At 31.1% G+C, this 16,446-nt stretch overlaps 2 protein-coding genes across 5 annotated transcripts in view; one reads left to right on the plus strand and one right to left on the minus strand.

The window, feature by feature from the left end:
• LOC130443173 (glutamate receptor ionotropic, NMDA 2B) overlaps nucleotides 1–12,702 on the plus strand; it is a 232,517-nt gene extending 219,815 nt beyond the window's left edge. For all 3 annotated transcript variants that reach the window (XM_056777675.1, XM_056777674.1, XM_056777676.1), the window contains exons 13-17: nucleotides 1,021–1,347; nucleotides 1,463–1,594; nucleotides 5,236–5,298; nucleotides 7,582–7,665; nucleotides 8,056–12,702. In XM_056777675.1, the coding sequence (XP_056633653.1) occupies nucleotides 1,021–1,347; nucleotides 1,463–1,594; nucleotides 5,236–5,298; nucleotides 7,582–7,665; nucleotides 8,056–8,095 (646 nt within the window). In that variant the 3' untranslated portion in view covers nucleotides 8,096–12,702. The remainder of the gene's footprint in view (nucleotides 1–1,020; nucleotides 1,348–1,462; nucleotides 1,595–5,235; nucleotides 5,299–7,581; nucleotides 7,666–8,055) is intronic.
• Nucleotides 12,703–14,098: 1,396 nt separating this feature from the next.
• LOC130442698 (UPF0389 protein CG9231) lies at nucleotides 14,099–16,388 on the minus strand. 2 transcript variants are annotated; one of them, XM_056777028.1, is made up of 2 exons: nucleotides 16,227–16,388; nucleotides 14,099–15,932 (listed from the first exon to the last, which is right to left on the minus strand). In XM_056777028.1, exons 1-2 carry the CDS (start codon nucleotides 16,245–16,247, stop codon nucleotides 15,561–15,563), a joined length of 393 nt encoding a protein of 130 aa, XP_056633006.1. In that variant the 5' UTR covers nucleotides 16,248–16,388; the 3' UTR covers nucleotides 14,099–15,560. The 2 variants fall into 2 exon arrangements, with proteins under 2 accessions (XP_056633006.1, XP_056633005.1); XM_056777027.1 differs by having other exon boundaries at nucleotides 15,211–15,932; nucleotides 16,071–16,325.
• Nucleotides 16,389–16,446: the final 58 nt, after the last annotated feature.

Here is a 16,446-nt window from a genome sequence, read left to right on the forward strand (position 1 = left end):
CAGTGGTATGTTCCAAATGACATATTTGCGAATGATCTAAGTATTTCGCCAGAAGAAGATTCAGAAGTGTAGTGAAAATGTAGTGAACGTATTATACGATTGTATAATACATCGGGTTATAAGAAAAAACTGATAATCCAAAATAGTAAAGGTACTAACTCCTTCCAAATGAATCTGTACTGTAAAATCGGATTCAACTCTCAAGAGGACGCTTCAATGTATTTGGTGAAGTATTCATACAGATCTTTATTGCAAAGAATTGGATCATATTGTGATCAATTGGATTGAGTGAACCAATCTTTGAACAAAAAAATCCAGCGATTGTCCAGAGAAAAAGTATTATTTTGCAACAGAACTGAACAAGACTTCGCGGCGCAGGATAAACCTTGCAAAACATTATGAATTCAGGTGGAAAGTAGTGCCTTGCTCACAATCATTTATTTCGATCGCCACAACATTTTGTTGTTAACGAAAATTATTACATTATTGTAAAACAAAATTTGAATTCAATTCCTTTTTGAAGTTATTGCCGACCAAACATGAAAAAATTTGTACCAGTGGTCTTACGAATGCAAAATCGAAAAGATGTTTGCAGTTGGCTTTTGACGCAGTTTAGAAAAGATAATGATTTTTTAACAATGTTTGTGGCAATCGATGAGTCATTTATCCATCGCTATGATGTTGAAATGCAGTAAAAATATAGAGGTTTATAGCGGCCGACAAAATTAAATAGGTAACCTTCAATAGCGAAAGTCATGCCAAAAGCCATAATAACTCGAGCAGGCCTCGAATTAGTTGAGCATTCTCTAAGATTTCGCCAATTAAAAAAACATGGTAAACAATTTTCTTCAGATAATGTGAGATAAATCAGTTATTAAACAATTTTTTTGCTAATGCTAGAATAATGGAAAAAGTTTATGAGTGAGGAATGAAGCAGATGAACACGAAACATTCCGAAAATTTAATTTCACCCCACGCATTTATATCTCTTACACATTTCAGAATCCGAATCTTTTTCAGATTACTGGACTTTCGGGAAAACGGCGATTTGGAACGCTTACGTCGTTATTGGATGACTGGAGCGTGTAAACCTGGAAAACAAGAACATAAAAGTTCCGATCCCTTAGCTATGGAACAGTTTTTATCAGCTTTTCTATTATTGATGGCTGGAATATTATTAGCAGCCTTATTACTTTTATTGGAGCATCTTTATTTCAAATACGTAAGGAAACACTTGGCGAAAACTGATCGTGGGGGATGCTGCGCGTTAATTAGTCTTTCAATGGGAAAAAGCCTTACGTTTAGAGGTGCCGTTTATGAAGCTCAAGATATTCTCAGGAATCATAAGTCAGTATACTATGTAGATTATTATATAAAAACTATAAAATTGCAATATATATTATTCCATCAGTAAAATGATTTCCTGTATCTATTTTAGTATGTTATTTACGATTACTTTTAGATGTAAAGATCCGATATGTGATACGCACTTATGGAAGGTTAAAAGAGAACTAGATGTGGCTCAATTAAGGATTAAGCAATTGGAAAAAGAAATGGAAACACATGGTATCAAGCCTCCTCCACCTTGTAGGCGGTGAGCGATTATCTTTTTGTATATTACCAACATCTTTTTTTATTTTGCCAACAATGTTAATTACTTCTTAAGCATGCAGCATGAAAACTCCATTCAAATATACAAAGAGAATTTCAGTTAATATCACACATAAATTTTTAATGATTCATCTAATCATCGTTGCAATTAAAAGTGAGAGCGGAATTAATTTTATAACCAAATAAATTTAGTTATAAAATTATCAATTCACTAGCCTTATTGTTATAACTTGAATTATTCTATTTTTGGGGTACAAAAATCAAAAATTTGCTTTTTAAGATTTGTATTCATTTGATAAATGACGTCTAATCATTTTATAGCACGCTTCAACTAGGACGAGGATAAACCGTGTATTTATGACTATATTAAATACGCCTTTCAACCGATTAATAGCGTTAACTTAATAAAGAACTAAAATTTCATAAATACGTTATTTCTCATTTTTCCAAAAATGAACACTGTGTTCCAAGTCAGGAAAATATCTTATTGAGATTATTTAAACAGCCGTTTGGTTGCATCAACAGAGTTTGGATGAACGTTATTATGGAATAGCACTATTCCAGAAGTCATAATTCCTCTTCATATCTTCTGAATGGCTACCCGCAATTGTCGTAAAGTTTCACAATAAACAGTTGCATGATTAATAGTTTTATGTTTCATAAACTCTAGTAACAAAGTACTTATTTGATCCAAAAAGACGGTAGTCAATTATTTTTTTGTTGCTCATGATTAGTTTGGTGTGTGAATATGAATACATCCATTGTTGTGATTGATATTTTGTTTTCGACGTATCATATTGAATCCACATGTCCTACAAGAATTAACTTCAAACAGTTCTCTACTACAGCGTGATAACGATAGCGATAACGAATGATAAGGAATGTCAAAGCTTACATCATTCGATGAATTTTGTTATTGTATGTCAAAACTTGTGAGACGCAGTGACTTTTTTGTAGCTTTATAAATCTGATAAACTACAAAACATCTGGAAATTCTACAGAAGAGGCAGTTATAATTAACCCTCGAATTTCTCTAACTATCATTCAACTCCTAGAACAAGATCTTCTTCATCAACAAATTTGCTACCTCGGTCTCCTTAATCATGTAAGTTATTTCGGTTTCTATAAACTTTCGACACTATTAACGCCCAACACCATCAATTATGTAGCTTTCTCCATACACTTTCTTCAATAGTCCACAAATTACCCACGTACTACTCCCATTTGCTTGTATAAAATGAATCTTACTTGGCGGGTTATATCAAGAATAAGTTTTTTAATCACATATTTTAGTATAATTAAAATATTATAATCAAAAGATGTCAAATATAAGAGATTGTATTACTGAAATACTCTTCGTTAATAATTACTACTGTAGTCTGAATCGTGAAAAAAATTGTGATTCCTGCACAAATCTATTGATTTTGATTCAATTCTGTGTATATTAACCCTGAACTATTAATATTCATAGTGAAATTTTATGAAAAGGATGAATGATACTTGAAATTTTTTAAAAAAGTCATGAATGGTTCTATCAGTAGTCATAGGTCTGTTGCAAGCGCCAAACAATAAAAAACACCGAGACACACATCCATTTGAATGACTGTAGAGGACGATCGACGTATTAACAAACCATCTTCCAAATATCTGTGTTGCCAGATGTCCATGGTAGGTTTTGCGCTCACTGTGACTGCAACCGTTAATGGTTCTATTCCTAAGAGGAGGACTGAGAAAGGGCTACTACATCCAAAGATAACATTTTTCTTCTGGGATATTGAATTTTCAATACGAGCAAGCTTTTGATCAGCATGGAGCATTTGCTATTTTGAGTATTTTTAACAGAAAAGAACAGTGAAATTATAAGTCTGTATTAACCATCTCTGGATCTATAGTAAATAACGGTTCCCGAATGTTCACCATTTTCATGATTCAATGGACACTTTCAAAAGCGGATAATTTTAATAATAATGTTTATGAAACTTTTCCTTGGTTTCTTTGTTTTTCTACCTAAAAATTGTTTAATTTAGGCTAGTAATATTTTCCCTATATCTGACAGATTCGTGCGAAATTTTAACAGATGATATTAGAAACATTGCGGTTCACCGTAAAGAAAATATATCAACTTTGGAAAGTCACTCTTTCATCGTAAGTAACTATCATTTATTTTCTGGATTTTATGAGGACAAATATGTCAATTTGAAATATAATATTCCAAACTTATTTACCACCCTATTTTATGATAGTCTATAGTTGGAGAAGTAGTTTAACATAGCTACAAACGAAATTCTAACTCAAATGTAAGAGAAGTTGTATATCTGGAGCTTAGGAACTAACATAAATTTCATTAATGACTGTCAGTGGCGTAGCTAAGGATGGACAAAGTGGACCTTGTAATCAAATGAGCCCCGCGAGTCTCCTTTAAATGAGAAACTCGCAGGATTTATTCACTTTTACTCTCTAAAAATAACGTTACAAATTTGAAAAGATGTTTATATGCAGACCCTCGAGTGCTATTGTGATGCCGTTGTAACTATCTAGCCGTGACCGATAGATTGGTACAAACAAATAACTAATTTTATGATTAAGCGCTCTCGGCATACTTTTTACATTTTTTATATTTATGAAATTGGTAATGATTAGATTGCAGATAAAAAATATTTGTTTTTTGGTTGCAAGAATCATAAATAGAAAGCAGACTTTTTTCTACGGTCGTTACATCAATGTAATAATCAACAAACAACTCTATTAAGTACGTAAATTGAGAATATATTCTATCCAATAATAAAGTTTGTTAAGACAACAATGATCAATTTAAGATTTATTTCTGTTTATCTGCAGTATGTGGCAAATAGCGAGAAATGATACAAGACACCTACGCTTCTGCTGGACGCTATCTATCTTGCTTGAATTCACCAGTTAAAACTTTTCATCTAATTTAGAGGTTGATGGGAAAAACTACCCATTATATATCGACATAATTGTATTTATACGAGGATAACGTTTTTGTCCTAGAAAGCAGTTTTTTGTTGAAAAGCAAACTTAATTAATGAAATTAATTTGTAAGATATCCATACTCTGGTTCCTGACCGCGACTCATTCTTTGACAAAGTTTCCTGTTAAGAGAGTGGTTATCATAAGTTTTTTTTGGTTTTTTTTGAACTGGTCTACTAAATGTAATCACAATTCTACTTTCCTAAAGTATGTCAAACTACCGTTAATAAATAAATAAAGCGACTGTAGTGGTATTTGATTTTAGTTTCTTATCACACTATCAAGCTTAGCATGTTTTTGAGGTTATCTGCAGAATAATTTATTATAAAACAATATAACTTCCAATTAGATATTTTTCTAATAACCAGTGCGCAAATATCATTTGACAAGTTATCTTAGCAATTATTTTTTACAAATATTAGATTGTTTATTCCAATATTCAGGGCATACTATTACACTTTTTTCAATTCAAATGAGTCAAATATATTATTGGCATATAACCTCTTATTTTATACAATTATTCCAAACGTGTACATTGAGTATTTATTATTAATCCGTTGAGTAAAGTATACCTCACTTTTTTTATTCTATATATATATATATATATATATATCTGTGATTTTGTAATGGTAGCCGTCAACGTCCTAGCACCTGCAACTGTTTCACATCCTGTCTGGAATCTTCCGAGTCACTCGAGTAAGTCACAGACTTACGTGTTGTTATTGACCGAAAGCTTTTTATGATTTTTTTCTTGTGTGCGCTTTTTTAGAAATTAGCAAAAGCTTTTCAACCAAAGATTTATTTGTAGTCATAGTAGAAAAGTGACAAACTTACAAAATATACTATTGAAAAGTTTCTACTTTGTTTCGACAATAAAAATGGAGGGATAGCTCTGTCGATATGGCACTGATCTTTGAAACGAGGGTTGTTCTTAATTTGCTACAAAAAACAGTAATCAACCCTATTATGAGTTTAGATCACAAGCCATCTATTTTGTAGGCGATTTACGCAGATGAGACAATTATGCCAACTTACTTTTGTATTTTGGGTTAGCATAGCATAGAATTATTACTAAAGATAGAAAGAATCTCATAGTATAGGTATTGTACTATTTTAGGAGAGACAAAGAGCATTGACTTACCACTCTCTATTTCCCTTTACTAAAATAAAAAATTTGCTTTCCCACTACTCGTCACTGCTAAAAAGAAATAGAGAGTAATATACCAATATTCTTTCTCTCTCTATCAGCAGTTTGAGCCCAAACAACAAACGTTCACAACTCACTATCTCTATCTCTAGTATCATCTCTATGATGAACAGATATTGAGTGGGAAAAAATACAATGATTATGTCAGTTCTAATTGTTATTTCAGGCATATAAACGTTAATTATGCATTGTGCTATATTTTCGATAATTTTACCGATAACCGATTATAGTGATAATTTGGGTGGTATTACAAAAACTATTCACATTTTACTATAAGAGTTTCTTAATGTTATATATTTATCATATCCCTATGAAGATTTTTTAAAAATAGCTGCTGGATATAGACTGAATTGAGACTACTCAAATCTATTGTTTTATTTCTTCCTTTTTACCTAATCACTATTCGAAATCGAATTTTGTCAAAATTTGCTTTCACAAGATATCAAAACTATCATCATAATAACGCTACAAATTTATAATCTTGGTATTTTTTCCTTAAAATCCATTCTTTAGTGATGGTATACCTTAAACCAAAACGTAGCCTTAATATTTATTTAAATCCCATCGTATTTTATTGTTTTAAACCAACGTTCAGCAAGCTCTTTGAGACCATGGTGAAACCATTTGTTGGGCTTAGATGCATGGTTCTGAATGAATAGTAATTTCTGTGAAAGGTCTGGACTAAATGCTAGATATGATAGGAATTCAATACCATCAAGTTCTTATTTCGTATAAGTTTCGCAGTATGTAGTTTAGCAGTGTCTTGTTGTAAGAGAACTCGCTTTTGGTTAACTATATATATTCGCATCAGCTGTCCACTATATACCTTGGTATTGATAGCTCGACCATCTAGAATAATTTCGGAGTACCCTAAACCTTCATAATTCCACCGGACACACAGCAAGATTGTTCGCTCGAATTGACTTCTCATTGCGACGAGTTCGGTTCGGATTAATAGTAATATTTAAATTTCAGAGACACCTCTAAATACATGTGATTTGTTATTAATTTAACCTAAACAGTCAAGGTCGGTTCTATTGTGTTTGCGACAAACTTAATACTCCAAAACAGAGTTACTAATTCGCAATATCTACAATTCATAAACTTTCATCCTCCATTAACACGGAATATGTGTAATATATGAAATATAATCAAATACAAAAATTGATTAGATAATATTTGATTTGAGGTATTTAGAAATCCAATAAAATCATGTTTTTATAACATATACGGTATAATCTGCTATGAACACAATTCAATCATTGGTACAGATCTCACAATGAGATAATCCAAGTGCTTACTTGGAAATTCCATTATAAAAATCCTGCGGGCAAAAGTAGTTCAGGACCACGTGAAGAAGGTTTTGAAGTGAGACACGGTTAAAAAAATAATAGTGAAAGCTTTTTACGTTTATTGCTTGAGCAAGCAGGGTAAACCAGCATGTTTCAATAGACGTCTACTCAAAGCATTAGTTATTTATGTTGTTTCATGGAAAATTTGTGTTATATCGATGTGACCATTGTATTACAGATAAATGAACAAAGATAAAAAATTTTTAGCGCGAAAATATTATACTATACTATCAAATTAGAATAGTCCAACCTCAAAGTCCTTACTGAATATTGACATTCAATGTAAAATCAATTATTGTGTGTAGATTGTGAAAAAGCTCTTAATATAGTTTCAGAATAATTCTCCAAACTCAATAAGTAGAAGATATATTCATAGTATTTTAAATGTGATGGAATATTTTAACATAATCAATTTTTCAGTGTCATTGTTTCCGGTGAACAAGCAAGGGCTAGATTGAGAAATATAAATCCAATGGCTCGAGGCAGTGATACAGACTTATTTGGGTAAGAACAAATTATTTTTATGTCTAAAAATTCGTCAATAAGACCTATTTTTAAAATAACGTAACGTTGCAATACTCTCCCAATTAAATCGTTTAAATAAATATGTAAGAGATAATAGCTTTGTTCACGGTCCAATTGCGGGCGGAAAAAAGAACAACAATTTTGAAAAGGAGCATGCGATCGGAGCTTAACTGATTCGGAATTTGAACCGCGAACAAAGCTATTGTTATTTCATGCAAGGTCTCAGTTTGGCCATTCTCTGCACCATTTGATCACTTTGGTGTCTAAAAATGTAAGGTAGGACAAATTATGGACTTTCCATTCATATGATTGTTTCTTATCCTGACTTATATATTATTTCTAATAACTTCTTTAACACCATTATTTCAGCCCAAGAACGGAAATAGCTGAAATGGAAACTGTGCTGTGATCGAAAGAATCTTTACAAGAATTACCAACACCAAGAATCAGCGAATTGGTTGAGAACCATTTTTCCTTCGATATAAGAAAATAAAGAAAATTATGCTCATGAAATACATTATTACTTAATGTCCAATCGATATTGCTCATTTCACTGAAAATCTAATGTTGAGATAAATTTAGTAGATGTTTACCATTTAAACATATCCTTATATGCAACCAAATCAAACTAAAATTGCTCTTGATTTTCTACCTTTGGGAATACTTCGAATATTCGAGGTGTTTTGAAATTATTGTTACAAAATATTGCTATCGGACTGGAAACTGATTTTTCTCCATTACATTTTAAGCAAGATTTATTTTTCTTAAGCAGCTATACTTCAATCTCAAATGGATAGAGATAATTTACTTACAGTTACAGTGCAATTCATTCCTGTTCTGTCAAATAAACAAATATATCAAAATTATCCGAAAAGGTGTTTCTATAAAGTATTCAAAAGCACTCATCTTGAGAATTTATGAACTAACGTCCTCTCAATTTTAGTAGTTTAACCAGGGATTTGTGTTGAGCTTAAAATCAAAAACATCTTGTTATATGAGGATTCTTGAATGAAATTTTCAGTCCGTTTCCTAAATCTTCTGGACTGTTTAACTCTCTTGAAACTTTGTACAGAGCTACTGCAATAACAAAAGGCAACTACAAGAGTGCCAAAAATCCCTGCACATCTTTGTAAAATATATTTCCATTGGTCCATGTCAACTAAAGAAATATATTTATATGAAGGATGTAATTTAAGTTGTGGAGCACTTCCATTTTCAACAAGATTATGTCACAGTTCAAAGCTTAGATTATAATAGTAGTCTTTGTGAAAAGGAAGTGTCTTTTGATGTGTTGTAAATGAATATTTTTTAACATTCCATGAATTAAGACGAAATCTGATACAGAATATAGCAATACACTTATATTGACAGAGATTCTTCTCGAAAAAAAAAGTAGGGACAATAGATTTTCAGGAAATAATTTTAAATAAAAAGAATGAGAACTAGTAAGGTGTATTTTTTATTGCCTGAGGATAAAATAAACTCTTATGATTACGGTGCATTGTTAATTAGTTTACAGTGATTACTGATAAATTTTTGTGTCTCTCAATTATATGTTTTTAAACTTCTATACAGGGTAGATCAACAGCAATATTATCACCCTCATGATAAACTATTTCCAAGTCTATGTGTTAAAGATAATAAGTTTGATAGAACAGTCGACCTAAAGACAAACTATTATATGTTTTAATAAATCTTTCATAGAATCAAACCGTCTTTGTCTTAAAAAACGGTTTTATTCAAAAAAACTGCTCTTTAGAAACTCTCTTTCTCAAAAACAAACCGACATTTATCTTTAGAAACTTCATCTTTCAAAAACAAATCATCATTTGTCTACAGATACTGTTTCTTTCAAAAACAAACCGACAGTTGTTTTTGAATATTGTCTTTTACAGGGTCAAACCGACATTTGTCTTAAGTAAATGTCTTTGAAGTTAATTCCGTTGAAAAATTTTTCAGACATATAGGATTCCAGAGATGGCCCTTGTTGAAATTTAGTAACTTTCTATTTCAAAGTTTGTTGAATTTGAGAATAAAACTACAATATTATTATTTTTCTAATAACTCAAAAGATTTTAATTCTATTTTGAAAAGAGTGAAAAGAGTTGAATAGGATTTTTACATCTAGTTTTCTTGTGTTTCTTTAAAAACATATTCTAAAAGTTTTTATGATTCTTTATGTGGAAAGGGTTGATTTGGTGGATCATATATTGACATAAGGCCACTTTACATGAGATAAGGTTAAATTATTACTCGTTGTTATACAAGGCTCTTGCCATTGCCTCACAGCTGCCACTAACCAAAATCCTCCTAAACAATAAGAAAATTTTATGTCAAATGTATTCAATGAATCAGCTGATCTGACTAATATTTGTTTGGTTGTTAATCCTATTTCTATTCTAACTTTTATGCATTAAAAATGACATGAAATCAATAAAGATGCAAGTGCAAGATCTTGCAAAAATCAATCAGCAAAACTCCATTTTTTGCCACCTCTTGCATTGTCTTTTACATTGTCTTGCTCCATTTAAAACGGCCTTAATAAAAACAGCTGTTGTAGATCAATGAACTTGACCTATATTATTAACAGAAACTATAAATTTAGATTTTACAGTTAATGATTATGTTAATTTTAATTTATAATAACAAGGAATATTTTATTCTATCTTGTAATAAATATTTACTGGAAAAATGGTGTATCAAATTTCATAACACTAAAACTGCCAAAAATAAATATTATTTGTATGATTTTAATTTTGTTGTTAAATTGTTGATCATCCCTGTATATTTTCCAGCCGAAAAGCAATAAACTATTTTTATTATCATATAAGAATATTTGTGGCGATAGATTAAGCAATGGGTGTCAATCGATTGTTTGATGTTGATTAAATTCATATTATCCTGTAGAATCAATTTCCAAAATTGTCAGTGAATGTAGTTATATGTAATTCAAATACATAAATTCAAATATTTTACCTAAAAAATACGGCATTTTAATGAAAACGTACAGTTGAGAATAAATAAATTAGCCTCAATCCAACATAATTAATTTCCATGAATTTAAAGCTACGTTTTTGACAAATCTAGCTGCTATTCCACTACAACGTCGGTTTTGGTATTTTAAAAATGATATGATACGTCTACATCGTTGAAGGGCTACCATGTTTCGATAAAAGTCTTTTAAAATCCATTAGGTCGAAGTTTCATCGAGGCGATCGCGAAAAGTGATCATGATGCTCGCGATTAACAGGTGTAATATACCCTCGGTGTAATGTGTAATTCATCAGCTTTATCCATGGATCTAATTCAAAATCGATTCCGCATCAGTTGGTGACCATATCAGGATGCGCAATCGAACCTTTAGCTCCCCAGCAAAAACTTTAGAACCGTTATAACTGATTCATCAATTATAACGGATGATGTGACTCATAAACAAAGAATTGTTACTAAAAATTCAGAACTGAGCTAACTAACAAGGATTCTTCCACGGGTGAATTTCACTAAGCACTCAAAACAATCACGTTCACGACCACGATCTTTCCTTTTTCGTTTAGTCCATAGCGTTATAGTCGTAAACTTACGGTGAACAGATTATGAAGCGTTTAGATCGTCAAGGTACATAATAACAAAAGCAAAACAAAAAATGAAGCAAAAGCTTTAAGGGGTTTCTTGTCATCAAAGTTTTTAGTGGAGGATTTAACTAATTTACATTATAGTTTCATCTGGCTTCTGCGGAGATAGTAAAATATTTGGTGGTGTGGTACGTCACAAGAAAGTACTAACAATATCCCTTACCGCAGTGAATAATGAGATTCTCATGGTTGCCATTTTTGTTGCATGGGATTTGAAAATTGTTTTGAAGCTCACTTCGACACATTTCATGACATGGATCGTCGTGAGCGTTAGTCTTGAGGTCATTAGTGACGTTCTTACCTCGACCACAATGATCGGTAATACCATGTAGAATGCCCAAAAGTATTTCAGAAGCTGTGAACGATTAGGGTAATGCACCACACAAAGAATGCTAGGTGAATCGTAATACTTTTCATTAAAAGTTCTAAATCTTTAGCCGATCGATGCATTCCAAAATGGTTAACTATAATCACTGTTACATTGATTGAACAGATAAGTTGTTTTCTTTTTCCTCCCATTTATACTTGTAATGGCATTATTCGTTTAATCAAAATGTTATTCGACTGGAAATGGACTATTTTATTTCGATTTAGTCCAACTTGAATCAAATGTAGATAAGTGAAAAAATTATATACGTAAAGCTCGAAAGTTAAACAGACCGTCACTTGTATATAATATTATATGTTAAAAATAAAATAAAATCTAATTGTCAAAAAACGGTAATCATAAACTAAGATAATGTTTAAAACATAATCATATAAAATATGTGTCTGAGTAACTTTCACATGATTTACATTGTTGTTGCTGAAATGTTGTTGCTGTTATTGTTGATGTTTTAAAGACACCGCTCTTCATATTGTATTTTTAGTCGCAGAAAATGGCTTATTTTTAATAGAAATGTTGCCAATATAGTAGTGCACATTTCACTAATCACATTTTCAAAATAAATTAATGAATATGAAATATTCCTGTATATTAAATTGAAATTAAGCCATTTTTAGGATAAATTATTATTAATAAACTTACGTTAAAAGGCACGCACATCATAATAAACAATTGATTTTTACTACTAGGTATGTAAATAAATAACGTATCTAATACATATTTATAAATAATTTAAGAGAACATACAAAATGTATAAGTTAAATAGAGACTAATTTAAATATGTGTTTGAATGGTCCGTAAAAAATGGCTGTAATAGGCCAGCATTAAAATAAACTTTTTTCCTAATAATTGAATTAATTATTAACAACGACTGTATTCACTAATTTATAAGTTATTTCTAATATATGTAATAATAATAACAAGTTATTAGGAAAATAGTTGATTAAATTGTAAAATTTCCAAGGTGTAACAAAAATAAAATAAATTTTTCAAGTGTTATTGTTTTTGTTTCATATATCTCCCACAAACTCTTAAACCGTAAGATTTAAGGCCATTTCGAAGTACTACATTCCTGAAATTCGAAGATATTAGAAGAGGTTGATGGGTGTAATGGAACTGGGTCCATACATACATACTTATATACAAAGTGGCGTATTAGAGCATGCATAATTAAAATAGATTAAAAAGTAAATACAAAAGTCTAGTTAAAATAAAACTAAGGAATTGTGAAGTAATAATTCAAGTTTATTTTTTTGAATTAACACCATCTAAATTATGACCCTCTCTACGACGGAACTCTTCTAACCGCGAACGGAAATTATTGAAAACTTTCTTCAGTAATGCAGATGTAATTGTAGCCAAATCACCACTGATATTCTTGAGCTGGTCGATATTTCTCGTATTATTACTGTAGACTTTATATTTGAGGTATCCCTACAAAAACGTCAAGAGGCGTCAAATATGAACAACAAAAGGGCTATAGAATATCACCTCTTTTCGAAATGATTCTACCTAGGAACATCTATTTCACAACCACCATAGAATCATTCGACATGTGACTAATAGCTCCGTCCTAAAGTTCACTATACCTGAAGTTCCAAGTTCTGGAGCCATAAAACCTTCTAACATCGCGTTCGTTATTCCTTTACCCAAGATTGCTGCCCATAATGTCACTTTAGGACTAAGCAGTGGTTTCTGGTACTTAAGTTTGGATTTAATTTGTTTCTAAAACCACTGATATGGAAATTGGTCTCATTAGAGAAAAGAATATAGTCAAAATTGGGAAATCGATTAAGTATTTTATTAAAAAATTCTAGACACTCTCTGAAATCACATTTTTTCAATCCTTGTGTGAATTGTATGAAATTAGTTTGAAAGTTGTTGCGAACTTAATCACGATAGCTGTAAGACAAATGATCTATTGCGAGTAGACAATCTTTAATCTACTCGTACAGACTGCATAATACTCTCAACATTGTTATCAGTCCTAGGACGATCTTTTGTTTGTGGTTTGAACGTTGAACCAATATCTTGAAAAGGCTTTACCCATATTTTGGCGCAAATTGAGCAACGTTTTCTGTCTAAATGACTTATTGTGACTAAAACTCAGTAAACTTGTCTACCAAACTGTAGTAGTAAGTTTTGAGAATCCCACTTCGACCCTCTTTATGACAAGGGTAGTCGTGAACGTTTGTCATATCATAGGTGACGTCCTCGCAGGGACAATAACGTTCGTAGTCGCTATGTGGAACGCCCAAAAGAGTAACTCTAGTGTGGTGAACGCTTAGTGGAATGCACCAACAGTGGAGCCCATTTTAACGTATGGATGCGAATGACGGATAGACAGGAGAAAATAATAGAGGCTGTGGGAATGGACTACTTGAGAAGATCGTGCAGGACATTCAGAACAGAGCATATACGAAATGAAGATATACGACGAAGAACGGGTTCAGTATACACAACCTCAGAGAGAATACAGACTAAGCAACTGCTATGATACGGATATGTGATGAGGATGGAGCAGAACGGGTGGCCGAGGAAAGCATTGATGTATCAACCGCAGAATAGAAGACGAGGAAGACCCTCAAGGACCTGGAAGGAAGAAATTGAACAAAATATGAAAGATAGAGCTATCCAGGAAAACGAGTGGATTATTTAATTTGTATATTAATCATGTTATGATATATTGATTAAACTAAAATAAGTGTATTAAATGATCAATAAGAGTAAGAAGAAAATATAATCAGCTTTCTTTCTTTCCCATCTGAGGAATCTTTTACCCATTTGGAAAACCTGTGGGAAAAATAATATCAATGAAATACAAATATACAAATTTTGGAATATCTCACTAACATACCTTTTACATGAAGAGTACAAACTTTAATTGAAACAATGAAATAGTTAAATACAAGTTCAAATACAGACTCATATCTATCACAAAACAGAACTAACATATCTTTAAATAATCCTGTTCAGCTCTCATCCAAAATCTAGTTTAAGTAATGAAATTAAATTTAGTAATTCTTATCAAATCTTTATTAGAAAATGTAAAAGCTTCTTAAACACTTAGTTGATGATGTGAGAAACTAGAAATAAGTTGTTATAATTATATAAATAAGTTCAGAGCGAGAATTTAAGACCGATTAATCTAAGTTATGTAGGTATCGAGGCAAAAGCTTTAAAGCACCGATTTGAGATTCAAATAATTGTTAATACTTTTGTAAAGTGTACAAATTTGTCTTTAATGGGAAGGATGCGCTAATACTCCTTACGGTACTGGACGGTCCATGCGACATAAGCTCAATTGTGTAGGCTCCTTACCTTTTATATTTAAATGGTCGAAATTTTTAATTTTTGAACAAAATTTTTCTCCCCTGGTGAATCCACCACTATGTAGGTAGTCAAAATATTTTACAACACATGAGACTGGATATTTCATATTTACTATGTGATTTATTTCTTTCGGCATTAGTTCATTTAAAGAAATATTTAGTATTCTATGTATGTAATTAACAAAATAAATTTCCTGTTCCATTGCTGTAAATATATAATTCCCAAAAAAAAGTTTGGATTGCACAATCATCAATTTAAAAATAAATAATCAGTTAATACAGTTATAAAATCATAAACACTATTATATCAAAATAAACCTTTAAACAACCACAAAAATTCATTATTTATTAAATTTATTGCCATTATAAACTGCAAATTGTATCTAGATTTCCTAAAAATTTTCAATTTTTGATAAACAAAAAGTCATATAATAAGTTTTTGTTTATAATTCAAAGTGATAATAATTAGTATATTTCTTTAAAATTCTAGTTAACTTCTATACAAAAAATATGTAATAAAATCTATCATTTAGATGCCGACTTTTCAGCCTCTTCTTTTATTTGAGCATGCCATTCTCTATTTTGCTGACTTAAAGTAATTCCTTTCTTGGCATCTTTTTTTCCCATATAAACCATTAAAATACACCCAATTGCTGTAGCAAGCATCATGTAATTAGCTATTTTTATTCTCATTCGGTTTCTGCATCTTTCCATGGTACTTTGACTAACAAAAGCGGGCACCTCTTGAACATTTTTATACTTGCCAGTCCATACTAAAAATTTTCTTTCCAGATTGTTCACTTTGTGCGATGATTCAAGATTTTGCTGAAATCGAACAAAAACGTTTGGTACTTTTGATATAGATTTCTTTAGAAAAAAGTTTCCAGCACTGCTTATCTGAAAAAAAAAAAATAAATTACCATTATTCACGAGACTTTGTAAGTAGTTATTAATATATTTCACAATATTTAGGTATTATATAAATGTCAAGTATAAAAACATACACCTTGGTGGATTGCCAATTAATATACTCACAAGGGCAGTCTTAATAAAATTACACATTTACATACATTCCCTACAGACTATTTGAGCAAAACTGTATAATGTTAGTTAATGCCTAAAGTATCTAGGCACTGACATGAAGGTTATAGGTACATATTCAACTGAAAGAAATAAATCGTCAACACTTACAGCTCTAATATTACTATTCATTTTAGCTATATATGAAAAATAATTATTAAATTATTTCATCGACTCAAATCATATCAGCTATAGAACAAAATATATACTAGGGTTTTTCAAAAACTATTATCGAGTTAGCCTGATCATGAATTGAATGTTCGGGAATTAATCACGTTCATTAGCGTTCAGAAGCTAATAGGATCATAGCGTTATAATAAGCTATAAGTTG

Source organism: Diorhabda sublineata, chromosome 4, assembly GCF_026230105.1.
Source record: "Diorhabda sublineata isolate icDioSubl1.1 chromosome 4, icDioSubl1.1, whole genome shotgun sequence".
NCBI classification, from domain to species: domain Eukaryota; kingdom Metazoa; phylum Arthropoda; class Insecta; order Coleoptera; family Chrysomelidae; genus Diorhabda; species Diorhabda sublineata.